This window comes from Diprion similis, chromosome 8, assembly GCF_021155765.1.
Source record: "Diprion similis isolate iyDipSimi1 chromosome 8, iyDipSimi1.1, whole genome shotgun sequence".
Lineage (NCBI taxonomy): Eukaryota > Metazoa > Arthropoda > Insecta > Hymenoptera > Diprionidae > Diprion > Diprion similis.
In genome coordinates this window covers 2,783,696-2,804,280 of record NC_060112.1, presented here as the reverse complement: position 1 = coordinate 2,804,280, position 20,585 = coordinate 2,783,696, and the positions used below count along the sequence as shown (strand labels likewise).

General features: G+C 37.2%; 3 protein-coding genes across 3 annotated transcripts in view; 2 read left to right on the top strand and 1 right to left on the bottom strand.

Moving 5' to 3' along the window:
- LOC124408937 (bestrophin-4) overlaps positions 1-20,585 on the bottom strand; it is a 341,487-nt gene that overhangs the window by 114,472 nt on the left and 206,430 nt on the right. The gene's annotated exons all lie outside the window — the stretch shown is intronic.
- Positions 75-4,499, top strand: LOC124408935 (alpha-N-acetylglucosaminidase). Its single transcript, XM_046886263.1, has 15 exons — positions 75-291; positions 445-605; positions 700-878; positions 964-1,182; positions 1,263-1,490; positions 1,623-1,686; positions 1,774-1,919; positions 2,018-2,102; positions 2,356-2,505; positions 2,573-2,715; positions 2,776-2,935; positions 3,041-3,231; positions 3,317-3,702; positions 3,844-3,938; positions 4,119-4,499. The coding sequence occupies exons 1-15, from the start codon at positions 207-209 to the stop codon at positions 4,197-4,199; spliced, it is 2,373 nt and encodes a 790-aa protein (XP_046742219.1). The 5' UTR covers positions 75-206; the 3' UTR covers positions 4,200-4,499.
- Positions 4,863-18,115, top strand: LOC124408936. The gene is made up of 9 exons (XM_046886265.1): positions 4,863-5,286; positions 14,052-14,423; positions 15,127-15,692; positions 15,789-16,089; positions 16,232-16,733; positions 16,799-16,957; positions 17,041-17,219; positions 17,287-17,490; positions 17,573-18,115. Exons 2-9 carry the CDS (start codon positions 14,339-14,341, stop codon positions 17,650-17,652), a joined length of 2,076 nt encoding a protein of 691 aa, XP_046742221.1. The 5' UTR covers positions 4,863-5,286; positions 14,052-14,338; the 3' UTR covers positions 17,653-18,115.

The window sequence follows — 20,585 nt, the reverse complement described above, 5'->3', positions numbered from 1 at the left end:
TACAGTTCATTTTATTCATAAACTCCACCTATATTATTTACCGTGGTAACTTAATCTGGCAGTAGATAATTGAGGCAAGGGTCAGCAGTAAGTGACAATCAAGTGCAACTATCAGAGTCAAGAGAGTGGGGAGTCTCACAATGATGAACCGGATGAGAGATAAAAACTTTCCTCTACAGTAGCGCAAGTGATCTTGCCGTTCTAACATGTGGATAATATGGCTGGCCTGTTTATATTATTTATCAAACAACGTGACCGCCGTTCACAGTTACGAAAGGATAAAACATGACGGTAAGATTTCGTTGGTGAAAAATTAATTCATTTGGCAATTTTACTCTTAAACGGTTCAGCAAAGTCAAGGATCGCTTACCGTAGGCTTGTGCAGCTTTAGAAATTAACTTGCGTTATGAAAATATGCGTTTGAGCTAATGATTTCTGAAATAGCATTCCAGCACACTTTGGGTCACCTTAAACCCCGCACACCGCCAGATGTACAGGCTGAAGCGGCAAAGGAAGTAATACGAAGGCTTTTAGGGGATGCGTACAAATTATTCCCCGTTTCTGTCGATCCCAGTATTGGACCTGTCGGAAAAGACACTTTTCACGTAGATATAATTTTCTTTCAAATATTCTTTTATTCTCATCCCGATACAAATGAAAATGCTGTGCAATAATGCACGTTAAACACGATTATAACAGGTATTCAAGAATACCTTGGGTCAAATCGAGATTATTGGAACAACCGGAGTCGCTGCGGTTTGGGGCTTCCACTATTATGTAAAGAATTTTTGCAATGCCCACATTGCATGGGAAGAATCGCATGTCAAGTTGCCAAACTCTCTTCCTGATGTCGACATAAAAATTACTTCCAACGATCGGTAAAACATAGACAGTATGCAATGCGCAAAAGTTTAACGAAGCACGAGCACACATTAGAGTCTGTTTCCATTATACACTTTCCAGTTTCCGCTACTACCAAAACGTATGTACAGCCGGCTACAGCACCGCATGGTGGGATTGGCCGAAATGGGAGAAACACATCGACTGGATGGCATTGAACGGGATAAACTTAGCACTGGCTTTTCATGCTCAAGAAGCGATCTGGGAACGAGTTTACACTAAATTGAATCTGACGAGACACGATATTGATGAACATTTTGGAGGACCGGCGTTTCTCCCTTGGTAATGAGATAAAATTGCATGATAGTTTTTTCAACAGAACTAATCACAGTCTTGCCAAACCGTTGTCCCTACGATTGCAGGGCCAGAATGGGAAACATACGTGGCTGGGGCGGACCGCTGACTTCTGCGTGGCACAAACATACAGTCGAGCTTCAGCACAAGATTTTAAATAGAATGCGAGAGCTTGGAATCATTCCTGTGCTACCCGCCTTCTCAGGACAAGTGCCGAGAGCATTTAGCCACCGCTTTCCTACTGCAAATTTTACTGAGTTTGGGCCATGGAATAGATTCAACGAAAAATACTGTTGGTGAGAGAAAATTGAATGCTTTTTTAAATTTAAAATTAGAATTTTAGCTTACTTAATGCTTACTGTATTAAAAATCTGAGAATATTTCACGTATCAGAATGTGTTAAATCAATTTGATGTGTACATTTTCAGTCCCTTTTTACTACTGCCAAGTGACCCGCTGTTTAGAACGGTCGGATCTATGTTCCTATCTGAGGTAATTAGCAAATAGCAAGCAGAACTGTTCAAGAAATAATTAACTATTCGAAATTTAATTGACGTAGAGAAAATTTAATCGTTACAGTACATTCAAGAATTTGGTACAGATCACGTCTATAACTGTGATACCTTCAACGAGAACGAGCCGCCAAAAAGTGATCTTGATTTTCTGAGTGGAATCAGTCGCTCAATTTACTCGACTATTACTGACGTCGATCCAGAAGGCATATGGTTTGTTGCGCTTAATTTCGTATGTCTAATTGCAGGTTTCTAATATTTTATACAAGTCATTCATCTCCTCGTTTGATAATTGTTGAATTTTTTTTAAGGATCTTACAAGGTTGGTTGTTCCTGCACGAATTACCTTTTTGGACAAATGCAAGAGTAGAAGCTTTTCTAACGGCCGTTCCCATAGTGAGTGTATAAATATTTCATTATTTGTCGCAGGTTATTTCCTCCAGTACCAAAAAAGTCAAACAGCTTATGGGAATTCATTTTTCTTTGAATTTGCTCGTTAATAACTACCTCTAAAAGAACGTGGTAATTCATGCATTCCTGACATTATGAATTTAATGAACAATTTCAGTTTTAGCTTAGCTATCTATCATGCTGAAATAGTTCAATCATGTCTGAAATGCTGCGTAATAATGTCTGATAATTTTCTCAGGGAAAGTTGATTGTGCTGGATCTTCAGTCGGAACAATTTCCGCAGTACAAAAGACTGAGTTCATATTACGGGCAACCGTTCATTTGGTGTATGCTTCACAATTTTGGTGGTACTCTTGGACTATTTGGATCCGCCGAGATAATTAATCAGGCGAGTGAATTCATTTTTATATCCCGCGTACATAACACGGATTTTTTAAATTACTTTATCATCACAGCGAGTATTCGAAGGAAGAAATATGAAGAACAGTACAATGATCGGAACAGGATTGGCACCAGAAGGCATTAACCAAAACTACGTCATGTACGATTTGATGAACGAGATGGCTTATCTTCGAAATCCTGCTGATCTTAATGCTTGGTAAGCAAGCTTTGGAAATCAGTCCACTGCAATATTATGACAGTATTTCCTCACCTTAAGGTTCGAGAGGTACGCTGCCAGGAGGTACGGCGTTTGGAACGAATACGCGGTGCAGGCGTGGCAGAAATTAAGGGTATCAGTCTACAGTTTTAGTGGTCTGGAAAGAATTCGTGGAAAATACACGATCACGAGACATCCCAGTCTTAAAATTAGCCCTTGGGTTAGTAGAAGACACGATTTGCTGGCGTGGCTATGAGAATAAGGTTTTGTGCACCGTCAAGAAATTCGGTTGATTTACTTGATTGAAACTTTTTTCTTACCGCAGACATGGTACGATACTGAAATAGTGTTATCTGCATGGGATGATATAGTGAAAGCTAGACACGGTCGTAGAAATAATACTTTCTATCAACACGACGTAGTCGATGTGACTAGGCAGGCACTGCAACTCAGCGCGAACACGTTGTACCTGAACATACTAACTGCCGTGAAGCACAAGAATATCTCTCAGCTTCGGTAAATGCATGTCGTAAGACAGAAAAATACAAATCTTACACAATCGTAGCCACAATTAGCATAAATTTGTTTCCTAACTTCGTAGGGAAAACTCCAAGCTATTCGCTGAACTGTTTGACGATCTGGAAAGAATATTGGCATCGAATAAGGACTTCTTGTTGGGCACGTGGCTTCAGGATGCAAAGTCTCTAGCGACTGATGAAAAGGAGAAAAAACTGTACGAGTTCAATGCTAGAAATCAGATCACTCTCTGGGGTCCGAGAGGCGAAATTCGAGATTACGCGAACAAACAGTGGTCAGGAGTTGTTGCTGATTACTACAAGCCTAGATGGGTTGTTTTGCTAAACGAGCTGGAAACTTCTCTCGCCAATGGGACACCGCTGAATTCAACAGCGGTCGATTTCAAAATATTCAATCAAGTCGAGCAGCCGTTTACATTATCGAACAAGATCTACCCAGTGACTGCAAATGGTAAATGCGTTATTAGAATTCGCTAGATCTGTCCCAACTACGTATAAGGATATATTTAAATGATTTATCAAAATGCATGTTATCTTATGCTGTCGGCGTAGATAATTGTTATATAAATACATGCCGATGTATTGTTTTTAGGAGACAGTATTGAGATTGCTGTAGAATTGAACAAAAAATGGAGAAAGATAAAACCGTCATCAGCGATAAGGGTCACCGGGAAACGCATTTTCGGGGTATTATAATAGTAACAATGAAAAATCATATGCATATGATCTTTCACTATTTTTGATTCCGCGTATGAAATGTTTGTATGCAATTGTGATATGATGATGATGATCTTTTCATTTATTACACTTATTTGCTACATTTTGCTTTTTCTTACTTTAATGCACCTAATTGTGGAATTTTTTCAGAACACCATATCGAATCGTAGAGCGCGGAACAGGGTCAAAATTATGACGAGTATGAAATTGATGGTAGCATGGAGGAATTGAGTCTTATACATTATAGGTATATACAATAATTTTATTTATACAACAAACGGTTACTTAATATTAGGTATATATTCCGGGTACACACAATAAATGTCATGACATTTGAAACAATTACACATTTACACATGTATATAAATGTTGCGTCTTATGATTATATCCAAGTCACAGAATATAAATGCCGCGAAGAAATCTTTGTTGATGTATGTATGTACATACACTACGCCGCCGAGGTCTAAATACCACGTGCAGTTTAACAATCATGAACGAAAACGGAAATACAAAAAGAATAAAAGTATTTCCTCGTTTCTGTCTTTTTTTTCTTTTTTTTTTGTTTTAGTTCTTTTTTTCTTATCGATAAATAGAATCTTACATCACTAAACCAATTTTATCCGACAAACATACAATTTGGTACATACATTTCGCTGGAGTAAATTCATTTAATCGGTTCGAAATGAAACAATTTTTTCGATCGATTTATCGACCGTAACGTTTAAATAATCCCGGGAGAAAATAGCGGCGCAGCCAATTATTAGCGCCGAATGAGACGCAACCGTTGTCGCAGAACGTGATGCGTGAAAGCTGCCGCCAGGCGAGCAGGAATTTGAACAAATGAGCATCGCCGAATCACTCGCCGAGCTGAGCCTACAAAGTTGTCTGTGGAGTTCAGTCAAGCGCCGAACGCCATCGCGAGAAGTTCGCGCTCTGTGATCGGCAAAAGATTTCGAAAGCATTACGCACATGCGGGTCACCTAGTCGTGATTGCTAATTCGTATATTTTGTTAGATATGCAGTGGAGGTATAGTACGAGTGGTGGAAAGGGATTTATTTGCCAAACACAGTGTTGTATCGTAATTATGTGAAAAAAATTTACAACGCAAACAAGTATCGACTCTAAGGATTATAAGTGTACACAAACGTGCCGTTTCTTTCTTTCTTTTTCTGTTCGATTAGTCTGCTACATGTGGTGCTAATTGTATTTACACCTGGAGAGATCTGGCCTCAAAACTTCGATCATCCCGATTATACGACGATACAATCAAATATTCACACAGCTGCACTTTCTTCGCCGAACATTGATTGAAAGCCGGTGAGTAAATCAACATAATTGTTATACGCACAATACGATCATTATCATTCATGCACGCGAAATCTACGCCGCATATTAAACGCGGGTAATTTCTTTGCATTCATTCATTATTACGTCTCATTGATACGCACGATGCGATCCACTCGGCTTGGGATCCGTCTAATTACAAATACATTCAGCAGGGTTAATTATTTATTAATCAAGTTGTAAACTGTCATCAAAGAACGACCGTTTAGGCTGCATTAAAAAGGCAGCACTACTCATACGGCTGGCTAACTGTTATTATAACTTATGTACAATCATAGAGCATACTTTTAAAGAGCCTACGTTATATGCAACAGCTTACGCGCAACAGCGTGCGTAAGGCTATAGGTACTTACTTACTTACTTACTTACTTACACATTATCACGCATATGTGACGTTGAGTGTAATTTTCGAGTCGTTAACTCGGCGATACTTGCCTTCATGCATACACATGTGTGCAACGCCTCTCTATACGTGTAGCCCATGAATTAACGAGGAGAGAATTGAAGCCTTTATTGTATGTTCTAATATTACGTATAGTGGCTGTGAATGCGTTAATGCAGAGCGCGATGCGGATTAAAACAACTGCAAGGTCTGATCATCGCCCGCTATTCGCTTAAGCCGATCCTTTCTCCTTGCTTGAACGGTTCTGGAGCTCCGCGACGATCTCAAATACCTATAGTACGCTGACTTTTGTTCCACTTTAGGGTTTCTTTATTTTTATTTATTTTTTTTTTTGTATTTGTTTTGCTTTTGTTTACTTTTTTCTCATCTCATTAGCCATAGTGGAAAAATCCGAGAACTGAGTAAACGGTCAAAAACCCTGCATAGATTATTCGTACTGCTGTATATTTTCGATGAGTGACTGATGTTCACCTGAATTGATGGAAATATACAGTTATTATTATATTCGTACTCACGTGTGATGCATTTGGTACGAATTACGTCACTTTGAGTCTGGAGCGTCGTTGTTGAAACCGTGATGTAGTCCTCCTCCCGTATTTATTAACTATACACTATTCAGTCATCGACATTAATAGCTTAAATTATAGATGTGTCTTTTTGGCTGCAACATCGCGTAGAATGTAATATTGTATACAGAAATTTACAATAAATTGTTGTACAGGAATGCATTTTTGTCCCCCTTCTCTGTGCACTGTGAGAACTTCTTCGAACCACTTTTCCTTACATTTTCCCCTTTATTATACATAATAATAACGGGAAAAATTGAAAATTAAGACGACGCAGCAGATAGTCTTTACCGACTGAGGAAAATGTCACCCTATTTTGACTATTATACTACGCAACAAATTAAATACTCTTTTTTCTCGAGATTTACAGTATGTAATTATGATTTTATCGGTTCAAAGTCAATTGAGGTTCATAAAAAAAATTTTCACATCACTTCAGGTTTGATAGTGGAAAACAATTATTGATTTTTTAGAAATTATATAAATATGCAATACAAAACTTTATTTATCGCTAAACAACTTATATTCTTTTGAACGATTAGCTTTCCTCTTGTAGTCAGTGATTACAGTATCCCTCCGAAGGTACCAATGTTAGTTTGCAGGCATGAATGGTATGTACCTTGATAACGCTTTTCAAACTGCTATTTTCCGATGAAAGGTTCCCCGTATTCATCGCTTATTACCGACCGCATGTTCTCGGGAAAATGAAAACTCAAGTGGGAGTGTAGAAAATGGTTTTTCAACGAAATGTTGCGTCCTAGTTTATGATAAGCATTCAGCATAAATTTAATTTTTCCATGAAAATCTGGTGACTTTTAGTTGCCGAGGAAATGAGTTTCCAGCCTGTGTGTAAAAACCGTGGTTTTGAGACGTGATATCTAAATATAAATACGTTTTCTTTTGTTTACTAGGTATACCTAATACGAATAACTATTCGAGATATTAGTGATTTTTTTAGTGTCGCATAGTGTTATCAAAGTCTGCGCGGCAATGATGCGAAAATAATAAAGTCAGCGCGATTCTAGATGCCATACCGAATAAAACTATTCCAACACTTTTTGGTTTTAATCGAAAATAAGTGTATGAAGATAAGTGGTAATTCAATTATAAGAATACATTTTTTGGCATTATGATTACGTAAACCAAATTTTTTTTTTTTTTGATATTTGTATTCGGTAGTGCATGTAGAATCACGCGGACCGTGGTGTTTTCTCATCAGTAATGCATGGGCTTTGATAATAGTCAAAATATGTGACATTTTACTCAGTCGGTAAGAACTAACTGCTGGAAGAATTTTCGATCGATCGTTAATGTAAAGGATATTATTATACATTTGAATAACTTGAGAACTTTATAATTTTAGTACCATATTGCATGTCTTGGGGTTATAAAATCCCGATACAAAATACAAGTAGTTTACCTTGCGTAGCTCACGACTCTGTATTGTGAATCGTAATATAGTAGATTTGATTATTGGGTGCAAATGGCGACATTCCATATTTTTTAGTTAAAAGAGAAGCTTACCGAACAGATTTCGCTAGTTCACACAAAATGCTCTGCAGGCTTGAGAATATTGAGCCGAGTCAAGGAAAAGACTAAACGTGCATGCAGCGATTCTAGAATTCGAACAATTACAAATGGGAACGAAAATGGGGGTGTGGCTAAGCAATATGGCGGCGAGAACTAGGCTATCAGCACAGTATTTTAGGTCAATTACGCGAATACGGAAGTACAGAAAACTCAGTGCAAGCTGTGAAGCTTTAGTTATGTGGCAAGGAATCGATACATCGCGAAAAATCCGATGAAAAAAATCTTTTGAAACTAAATATGGCCCATTGGGAGTAACGCATTGTTTTGCCACCAGATGTCACAGCCATATATTTTCGATCCCAAAACAGCTCGGGTCAGAATCCGCGCGGTTCTCTCTTCCATTTTGTACCTATATCTTCATAGATATACGTACAATACTTTAGACAGTTTTACGCTTCTAACGAAACGATATAACGAATATGTGACTAACGATATAGTTTAACGAAAGAGTATTTTCGACTTTTGTTTATTTGAAATGGTATATTATTATTATGTATATCTATAGGATTAAATACGTATGTACGTCGATCATGAGGTACGCTCAACACGTGGTAGCCGCTTCCTCTTCCGCTCGCGAAAGATATTTCACCTATACATAATATTAATTTCTAGTCAGGAAACGACGACGACGAAGACTGTACAAAATCGCACCTTATACGATATACAGGCACGTTTCACGTACGGCCGAAAGAAGCGCCTTACCCGCATGATATGCATTTAACATTGCGGTCAGAGTGCAGTATGAGTCTTTCTTTCTCTTTCCATCTCTCAGGTAGAATTATTTCAGCCGATCTACACATGTACCTGTAAGTATGCACGTACATACCTGTTAAATAGCGTAAGGTAACGGAAGTCGGCACAGGTATAAGGTGATACGATTATATACAGTGCATGCCTATTAGAGGTTCAGGATTAGCTGTATTGATCGGTCTTATATGGGACTTTATATACAACAACTTTCCGGGGTTTTTGCACGCTCGTGCGGATCTCAAAATGTCGTTTTTCTCTATTTCTTTCCATTTTTGGATCTACCGTTTGGAAAACATATTATTATTATCATTATGAAATGTACATAAATTTTCTTGATTGATATATACATAGATCGGGACATTATAAATATACGTAGACAGGAAAAAATAATTCTTAAAAACGCATAATATGTGTTTACCTCAGATCAGCAAGTATTTCTCTTCGGATACACGGGTCTTAAACATCGAGCAGCAGCAACAGAGTTCCGTTGTACAGTCATAGGTATGTGTGTGTGTGTGTATACATTCATGGATACACGTGCAGCGTGTATACGAGTCGCGTTGTAGGAATTACGATTTACGTTTTGGTTTAAGACGAGCCGCGTTGCACGGTTCGAGTGGATCAGGCAACCGGTTATCAGAGACGAAGGAACTCTCTTGCGATGCTTTTTGTACGTCGACGTTCAGGTACACGTATATTACATGCGTACCCTAGTTGTAGAATATATACATATACAATGTGCAGGTGAAGGTGAATTGAGCTGTGTAAGATGAAAAAGAAGTATAGAAGTATAGGTTGAATATAATATAATAATGCAGCAGGAAGAAAAAAAGTAGAGTTTAAGTTATAGATGTGTGCGTCTAGGTATACGTATATCTATGGTACACCTGTGATTACACCGAGATCCCGATAAGCCTGCGGGAAGATTGTAGCCACTAACGTTATGCCTGGCTGACCTGCAGGTGCTCGCGTGTCCGAAACGTGGCTTCCGGAATGGGTAAAAAAAGCTCGCAGTACAACAGACGTGCGTGTAGCCGCATATGCAGGGTGTTTGTGAATTGTAACAATACGGAATGTTCAGAATTAGAGACGGAGGTAAAAGATTTTGCAGAAAGATAATTGGACAGTTGAAGAGTCATGGAATATCCTATTTTGAAAAATGCAAAATGGAAGATTTACTGAAAGTCGAATTGCAAGAGGGAAAATACGCTGAATGGTATAAAGTATACAATATCGAAATAATATTGAGTGGTCAGAATTTTTACAATTCTACGCATGGATACTTCTACATTTTTTGAAAAAAAAAATTTTGTTTTCTTTAGTTTCTATCCAATTGTCAGGAGTGTTTTCAGCTTGCAAAGCAAGTAGAGTATTCAATCAGTAGCAATTGTGACAGTCTGACGGCAAAGAAAGAGAAAGAAACAAGAATCAAGTCTCTTTGAACGAGATCACTAGACGTGACTTCCGCCGAAATTAACAAGATTAAATTCAACCCCTTGTATCCCCGAAGCTATTATACATGCGGGTTGTATTTCCGCTTGGATTACAAGCTGTTATCAGTCTTGAAAATATTACGTGTCCGACGATTGTCGGTCGAAACCGTTAGATCAAATTCTGCAGAATGAATGGGCAAATCCTGTCGTGAGAAAATAAAAAGTGATGACCTTTTAGCGTCTCTCATGTAATTCCGGTAATTGGGAAACCTCTTCAATAAATATGCGTGTAAATCGATTAATTTTAGACCAATTAATCAGCTTACAATAGTGTAAAAACTGCATATCAGGTGTAAAATGATTTTTTTTCTTAAACGTGAATTTGAAAAAGCATTGAATGTATTCTATAAATAGAACTGGTGCTAATTTATATACTGTCGGAGCTGTTCTGTGTAAAATAATTAAGTCTCGATCAAAAGTTCTCACGGACACAAATCTCAAAAATGATTAACTTCCAACAGTTCCGAGATACAGGCTGCGGAAGAAAGGTGTTCAGATTTATTGACATCTATGGGTTTCGTGATTTTCATGGATTATAACGCTTTGAGGGGACTTGAAATCAAAAAAATCACTTAAAAAACTGCTTTTGATTCTCAAGGATAGGCAGGAAGCTGTGATGGAGGTGCAACGTCAGATTTCGCGTGAAGAAACGACCCTCTGACTCTTGCAATAATCGGCTTGTCTTGTTTTTCACGCGTGTGCGAAGTCTCTGCGAATCGGCTGTGCACTTTTTGAAATTTCGATCAGGAGGATGTGTACTATATCATACACTGAAAATCCAGTATCCATAAGGATTCCTCGGGGTCGTATAATCCAATGCGCGTGTTATTAATTGACCTAATTTTTCTACCACACGCGGGCTTGGCTCTGTTGTTTGTTATAGTTATGTGGGTCACAACTCTTCATATTATGTATAATAATTTTAGCTAGTAATGAAAGCGCGCGCACGCGCGATTATATTCGATCCTATACATGTAATTGTTTTATGACATCGTCCTCGGCGTTTCTTTCTTTGCTTTGCAGGTTTCTCGCTCTGAATATTCATTCATTTATTTACGTATGCAATACAAGTAAAGAACCTAACAGAAGTAAAGACAGGATAAATAATAATCTATCTATGCGTAACGTAACACGACGGGCAGAAAATGAACAAAAGTCTGAAGAAAAAAAAACAAAAAAAAATACTAACTAAATAGATTCAATCTTTTAATTTGATCTTATCAAGATTCGTAGTTATGATCTTCATGAACGAATTTTTCCTAAGTTGGAAAAAAGTCGATAATCCATTTATTAATGTTTACTAATTTCATACATCTCTGGCTTAATTATAGGGAGGCATTGGTTTCAAAGAAAGGCAGATTTGATTGTGAAGTAGATCTTGAAACATTATAACGTATTTTGAAGTTGAGTCTAGATGTCAAACAATCATCAATATTATATTACTCATAAGATTGTAAATGAAGAGGATACAATTTTTTGCACGGGAGGTTTTTTGAAGCAGTCGAATGTTCAAAACTTTCATAATACGATTATAATATAATAATTATGTCATTACGATAACTTGTACAGGTAAGTCTGTGTGTGTGCGTGATTTCTGAAAGTATCTCTTTATATGTATATTTCCATATTTTAGAATAACAGAAATAATAACGTGTGAAAGTACTTAGTTATATCAAACAATAAAAAATACGTCTGCAGCATAAATTTTTGATTAATACGTATGCACGCATCGTCGAGGAACGTAAAAACCGGTTGGATTTTATTTAAATATTTTTCTTTTTTTTCTTTTTTGCTCTTTTTTGCAGTTTTCTTTCATTTACGAGCGGAATTTTACCTGTATATCATAATACGCGCGAGTCGTGGTTTCGAGCGATGCGTGTTAATATGCATTGAGCAACTGTCTATTTTTAGACACAGTGCTGCTCGTATAACATATATTTATCCAAAATTTGTCGATTTATCGTTGTATACCGTATAATATATACACCATGTATATCTATTATGTATATTTTGTATATTACATAAAAATGCGGGCGATCTCGCGATTTTTTGGAACTTGAACTTTAGAGGATCGTGTGATGACGTAATGGCAGCTCGCAGTACACCTACTTACTTATATGTATAGGTATGTGTATACTTGACCTGCGTCTGAACGGTGACGTAATTGGCGAGAAAAAGAAACGAAGTCAGAAATCACCCTTCTATGTATGCATACGTGATGCCTATACGTATAGATAGATAAGTGGGACTGACTGTTCGCTATGGGTTGGCGGCATTTGAACCAAGGTTGGCCGGTTGTGCCGATGATATTATACGGGTTTGTCACACTCTGCGGTGAAACGATCTGTGCAGGCGTCGATTGTAAGAATTATTTTTTGAAAGTTTTTCGTTTACAAGGAAAAATACGAAAGATATACATATAGGTGTAATATTACAAGCTTAGCTGCCATAAACAATGGAAACACATATTTGTTCGGTTTACAAGCAGGGCTCTTGAACGACCTGCAGATGATCGTTGATTATGCTTCGTGGTATATGAAAAGAAAGTAGAAGAAAGAAAAGAAACAGAAATGAAAGTACAGAGGAAAAGAAAACCGTGCAACGAGACAAATAACCGCGACTAATTATTTCCAGCTATTAGCGATAGTGAAAAGAAGCGATTTCATGGCACGAATATTGTTCCCTGAAACTGTTTTCTGATGGTGTCAGAAAGTACGCTCTGGACAGCTAAGACCGACAATTAATTATCATAGGTGTATCAATTGATAATTGAATAAGTCACAAAATATAACCTCATTTATTCACGATTATTTTACAAAAAAATTTCGTAAATCGATTCTAAATTGTAATTGAAATAAAAAGAAAAAAAAAAAAGATCCCAATTATTCCCCAGTAAAATACTGAAAAAAATTATTCACGTGAAATCATGTTGAAAATATCCTAAATTTTAAATACAGTCCCGCGTTACATTGGTACCAATATAAAATAATTTTATGCAAGAAAGCAAGTATTCGTTATAAGTTTCGTTTTTATTTCAACAAATATAATGTATTGTGATGTAGCGAAATAATTTTACCGCACGTCTTACGAACGTCTCGTGAAACGATGTATAGATCGAGCGTGAAACAAGCTGGTCGATGACGTCATGTCACAATTTTAAACCAGTCTTTTCTCCCGCCACGCCGATCGTACGCCGGGCAGCGTGGCGGGACTCTCGATTCAAATCTGTCTCTCACAACAATTGTAACCGCTCAATTATTAATTACGTTGTATATTAACCGGTTACGTTTCAACCAAATCGTTGACTTTTTTTTCATTTAACATTAAACGCCTACGATATCTACTGTCGCACTTATATTATTGGTATCGTCATAGCGATTACAACAGATAAATATTTTTTTCTATCGGTGCAGTATTAGAATCCCGTCGATCAAGAGAATAATGAACTGTAAGAATTAGGCGCTGCAATCGCTCGCTTGACGCTGCATTTCACTAAAGGTTCAGAGTATTCTAATGTAAACACTACGTCACTCTGCAGACCCGTTATAGAACGTGTTACATGCATGTATTTATCCAATAGGTGTTGTGCCGCCAACGAGTTGCGCGCGGCTCTCTTACAGTAAAATACGAAGACAGTTCCGCGTGTCCTCGATTTCATAAACTAATCGAGAATAGAAAGAATATAGATATATTTTTGCTATCTAACAATGACAATAGATCGAGAGATGTGGCTATTTTTATACATGTAATACGCAATGATCTTGTAATACCTATACCTTTATATACCCGGCTATGTAATTACGGATGTCGTAGATTTTTCAATTACACCTACAGCAAGCTTAACTCGTCTGTCAATGTATTATATACATACCTGCAGTATTACTTCACATATATATGTATAATTTTAATTAAACGTTTCCATCTTTTTTTTTATAGGAGAGTGGCTCAACTTGGATCATAATTATGGATCGTCGTATTATTGTAGACATAGAGCACTTACTGCAGGCCAGGAGATAAACGGAATGGAAAGAAGAATTGCTCATCGACTACTTGAGAGTACATCAATGCAAATCTTCGGCCTGATAACCAGCTCTTTCTATCATCGCTGACTAGCACTTTTACAGTGTAGCTGCGCAAAAAACAGGGATTAGTGAAGCATAAATAAAAAAAAAAAAAAAAAAAAAACTTTAACTTGATCGTGAGAAGAGAATAAAATTAGCACCATGGAAGGAAAAAATATTATACGAAAGGAGTTGGTCAACGTTAATCTATTGTCCCTGAAATGCCTTATGTTCTGCTTCTTCGGAGGTAATTATTATTTATTTATTCAAATTCAAATTCAAATTTATCCAAAGAGAAAATTATAGTACATAAAGCTAGGCAGAATGGAACTTGCAAAAAATTTTCAGACATTTGCCTGTTTCTAAGCCCCTTTTGTAATTCACTTACTTTATTATCTGCCATATACTAATAATCACAAAAATGAATGTTAATCTAGTGTTTTTGATCATTTATCTCCCAAATTTTTATGTACTCTTTTTATTTTTTACTTTTGGTTTATTTATTTATTTACTTCTTTATCAACGATCGATGCCCATGCAAGAATAAACAATAATAATTCAAATATAAAAAAAAAAAACGAAATTAAGATGTTTGTGTTACACAATACGAATCATCTACTTAAAAGAAAACCTTCTTTCGATACCTCGTTTCCAGAGTACAAATTGTTAACATAAATGTTCAATTAGTCCATGTGTTTGTTGAAAACTGGTCAAAACCAAATTGACAGAGACTGTAATAAAATATTGTGAGGTAAATGGAATTTGAAAGTGTTTTAGCTTTGTTTTGTCTGAGTTGCATATCAAGTATATTGACTAGAAATTTACTTAATAGTTCAATAGTTTGACGATAGTAACTTAAATACAATTATTGTTATCATTGTTATCATATATTCGATAAGTGATTGACAAATTATGACAAACTGAAAAATGAAACATTTTTTACTCCTCAGGTATGGGCTGCCTTTTCCCTTTTCTACCGCTGCACATGCTTGCCACAGGTCTGACCTACGAAGAGGCTAAAATAGTTTCAATCGTTTCGCCGATAGTGGCGATGATAGGCCCTTTGGTGGCTGGTCCATTGGCAGACAAGTGGGCTGGTCGACAGGGTTCCAACAACAGAGCATCGACAGGAAAATACCTTCGAGTAATGATAGCAGTGACTTGCATACTCGGTGCTATATTTTATGCTGCACTAATGGCGATACCCAGAGTCGAGAGGCTGACAATACCCCAGGAAAGAAATCCCCAGGTGAAATTTTCGTGCAACGAATCTGGAGCCATTATATTCAAGGACAGGTGTAAGCTCTCAGCGACCTGCTACGAATGGCCCGAAATCAAACCCGGACCCATTCGACTCACCAACTGCGACTACCGGTGCAAACCAATCGATTCTAAGCCCCTCGTTCAAGACGACGTCAACTCTCCGAAGCCCCTCAACATGGATTACTTCGATCAAGGCGAGAGCAGTGGTGACCTGTCTGTCATTCCCATCGAAGAGAATGAACAACTCTTTCTGGTTAGTAGGTTTTTCTTTCCCTTTTTTTTTTTTGTCTTTATCATATGTTTTCAAGCTCTGCATCAAGTTAGTGTATAACGATAATATGTCTTGAAGGATATTCAGAATCCCTCGAAATCTGACTATGAGAGAAAGCCGCCAATTGAGCCACCGCATCTCTGCGTCAAGAAGGATGGGTTCGACATTTGCCACGTGTACACAACGTCCTCGGGCAACGTTACCATATACGCTACACTTCAGCAGGCGAGAAATCCCGACGAGACATCAGAGCGGTGTGCCTATCCTTTGAGCGATCAATTCTCTTGCAGGATACCTAAGCAACTCAAAGCGGAGATGTTGGAATTGAACAAGAGCTGCAGCATTGACTGTGATCTTTATGAGCCGTACAATATGTCAGGTAAACAGAATATACCTCTGCATCAGATTATTATTTCAGACGACAGTGTTGCTGTGTTTGAATTCTTTTTACTCTGAGAAATTATTCAACGTCTGCCAAAAATGGAAATATCTCTCTGAGACACTTTCTTTGTTGTTTGCAGACAGCGTTTTGGCCCAGGCGGAATGTCAGCAGATAATTGGCGACCCGGATCACACGTTTTGGAGTTATTTGGTGGTGCGATCCATCGCTGACGTGTTTCCAACGACTGCGGTAGCTCTTCTGGACGCAGCTGTGGTCATTGCGACTCGTGAGACGTCCTGTGGCCGCGGCGACGTCGGCCGACAACTGGCCTTCGGATCCCTCGGCTTTGCCATATTTGGCCCATTGACGGGCTATTTGACGACTCTGGTCGAAGGAGCTAAGCCATCCTTTTCAATACCCATTGAAATATTTGTGGCACTCATGGTAATATCAGCTCTGATTGCTGTTTTTGCTAATGGCATGCCTCTCAGCCCTCCGGAATGGTGGTGGCACACCAGGAGCGGAATGCTTGCCCTGCCGATGAGCGCCATCAAGAGATATGGCGGCGAAACTGCAGCCTTGCTGTTTGTTCTGGTGATAATGGGGATATTCTGGAGCGCCATGGATACCTATCTACCTTGGTAATTTGAAATTTAACCATGAGCACCGCTCTGCGACTAACGATTGTAAATTCTCATACCTGCAGGCATCTCGAACAGCTGAATGCCGACGTAGTGTTGATTGGCATCTGCCTGACCATCGGTGCTTTGCCAGCTGTGATTTTCCTCTGGAAATCTGAACACCTCGTCGATTACTGTGGACACAGCAATCTGCTAATTACAGCGTTTACTATTTACATCGTCAGGTATAGATACGAGCAAGAGATCAGAAAACATGGAAATAAACCATTTTCAGAAAGATATTATCATTCGCATTATTCAATACCAGATTTACCGGCTTGAGTCGAGTGTCTGGAGATCCATGGTGGTCCCTTGCCTCTGAGGTGTTGGAGCTGTTCACACTTGGAATCATGTGGGTGACAGCGATTCTTTATCTCAGACACTTGGTTCCACGTCATCTGACCGTTACCGCTCAAGCTTTGCCTGTGATTGCCCATTTTTGCATAGGTGAGTTTGCACCACGGAAACGTACTTAAATCAATTGGAGGATATTTTATTTTTTACCAATTTACAGGTCGATGCATCGGGGCAGTTATAAGCGCGTACGTCGACGTGGGGGAGAGAAACGTTGACTCACTTCGATTCGTCTACAAGTGTATGGCAGTTGCGGCAGCGATAATTGCGTTGAAATACTTCATCTGGTATCACGCATTGATAAGGCCTAAATGCCACGCGCAAAGCACTCAGGGACCTCGTCAGCCACCAACTATAATGGAAGGTGGGTAGCGTAGTTAGGATCATTGATATTTCTTCTTTGCCTGTACTTCAAGACAGACTGATTATGCTTCTTACGATTTCAGCGATGAATGGTAACGGCAATTACACACCCTTGAGAGTATATCACAACGGCAGAGGCAGGAAAGGACAGTTTCGGTACTAGGAAAAGGATTGTTACTTTATCTTTATTTTTTTTTACTTGTCAACCACGGTGCTTAATTATAATGTGGCTTTTACACATATCCACAACTACATATCAATTGTTTCTATGTTACGCATCCATTTTTTTAAAACAGCTACGTGTAACGGCTGGTAAAGGGATATTTCATATGCACGTATAGTATTCAGTATTATACGAATATGATGATTTGAGAGTCCTAGAGGAGTAATTTGATTCACTTTAATCGAAAAAACAACTTCTCCTTGCAAAGCATTTGTTTCAAATTATAGTAGGTATGCTCTCTCTGTGACTGCATCAGCTTTATTGTGCAATTTATACGTACGAACGAATAACCAATTATACGCAACTTCATTGATTAGATAATGATTGAATATTCTTTTTTTTTACTGTGAAAAATGTTCCAAGTTTAAAAGTTCTTCGCTCCCAACAAGAATGGAGAAGTTTCTTTTTTGTAATCAAATATTTTTTGTTACATGAATAAGAATAATTATCATAATAATAATTATATTATTTATGAAAAAAATTGCGAACCTAGATAACCTTGTCTCGTTTCAACGATTATATGCAACTTACAGTTAAGATTCTTTTCCGTCTAATATCTCAGTTTAAAATAGGACAGAATTAACTGAGCAGTAAATAATTCTTCATGGCACATTACTAATATAATGTTTTTTGTCTATATGGTGTTAGTTATGCATATTACTTGATAATATATATAACTAGTACCTGTTTCAGAGAAGAAAATTTTCTATTGTATTGCGATGATATTCTGTGAAAAATGAATAATACTCTTGTTTATTGTTTTTCACTTTCATGAGACGAAATCTGATGGTATTATTATGTGTTTATTTTTTTTCTTTTAGAATATCACGGTTTTTACTTACACATTTGTGTGAATGAAAAACTATATCAACTGTTGTGACAAATTATTTTTGAATAATTTAGTTTCAAAACATTTAAGGTAGATCGCAAACTATCTATAGCAACTGCAGTGTATTAAAATTTATTATATTCGTAATTATCCGAAGATGGGGATCACGCTTGTACAGCTAACAAATTTAATGTACGAGTATTATAGTCTGTGTTAATTTTTTTATACCCTGAAAATATTTTTGGTAACAACTTTCTATTAAAGTTATTGACTACCATGTTATATAGCAACCAAATACAAAAAAGATTATTTATATAACAGTTTTTTCGTCAGTTGAAACTGAAATTTTTATCATTATTATCAATTTGTCTAATTTGTTTTCTTTTCTGCACGGAGAGAAAAATCAAGCTTTGAAACGATGGAAACATGTCAAGCTTTGAAGGCTTGGAAAGACCATCCTTTTAAAGGATGAATTCAACCTTCTAAAGCTTGGACGGTGTTCTGCTCGAAACGCATGAAACTCATGCTTTTGCAGCAAGAACCTCGTCGTTTAGGACCATGAATACCACCGGGCAGAAGCTTGCAGTAGCTCACGATCCGAAAGCAAGACTTTCACGGTTCTAAACTGTGAATCTCTTGGTCTCGAGTGTTAAAATTAATAAGCCGCTAGAGCAGGGAGGGGGAACGCTCGAGATTCACAGTTTCAAGCGGTGGAGTTCATGGTTTGGAGGCTTGAATCATTCCGAGCGTTCAAACCATAGACTCCATGCTTTCGGACCACGAATTCCATACGGCTAAAGCATGGATCTCCTCCTTCTAGCCCGTGAATAGAGTCTTGCTTTTAAACGATGAATTTACCGGTTAAACTCGTCAAATTCATGCTTTGAAAGCATGTAAAAATTACAAGGTCCGAAAGCATGAAGGTTCATCGTTTCAAAGCTTGATTTTTCTCTCTGTGTAGTTCATTATTTATTAATATCGCTGAATACAATAATAATCACAATTAACGTTAGGTTTTTTTTTCATTTTTACCTTCTTATTCATCTTCATATCATTTCATTATTGTGGAAGTTAAAAACTGCCAGTATAAATCATGTGCAGATATTACTTATTTACAATAAAAATCTGTTAACCTGATCGTTTCCTAAAAAACAACTTTCACAACATGTTGGTGCTTTTAAATCGGATGCTCTATTCACAGATCAATGAAATAAAAGAACAAAGAAGTGATTTAAATGTAAAAACAAGAAATTGACTAAAGCATGTGGCAGAATGGTCTCAAAAATCTAATTTCTTAGCAATACATTTAATACTGAATAATTAATCACATCATTCATTATTGAACAGGTATCAATATTTCTTTTTCCATTTCAAGACTACATTAATTGTTTTATACACAAGAAAGAAGAGAGAATGATGTAAGTGTCGTTTTTCATTTTACAACAAACATTCAGTGCGTCACATCACAGATCACACTAGTATATTGGTAGAATCGAACAGAATCAATAGAAAGAAAACCCTCAAGCTTTAGAAAAGAGATTTTTATTCTTGTTAAATTCGGCTAACACCAACTGTTTATAAACTTACTTAATATTTAATAAAACGAAAAAATGACAATGTAACAATTTCAATGAATTGTTAAGATGGCAAAATGTGTGTGTAAATATATACATAGGTGTATGTACTTAAAATAGTTAGATCCAGCTATATAATTGTAAAACTGGGTGTTGTCAGACAATTGGTGAATGAAGTTCCATGAAAGAATTTTTTTGTCCTTTTTGAGTCACAGATTAAGGCAGACAGAGAAACACGTTTTACCGTGAAAATGTCGAAATGTAAAAAGCGCCATTTTTGTATTCGGACATACAGATTCTTAGCTGCCGGTAAAATTGACAGAGATAAGTGGAATGATGAATTACCTGCAAAATATTATCACAGTAAACCATTGATTATATCCAATTATTATTAATATAAATCGAAGATGAAGTAAAGAAAAAACGGTGGCAGCGTTTGCTAGCTTTATCTATACAACTCTCGATGAGGA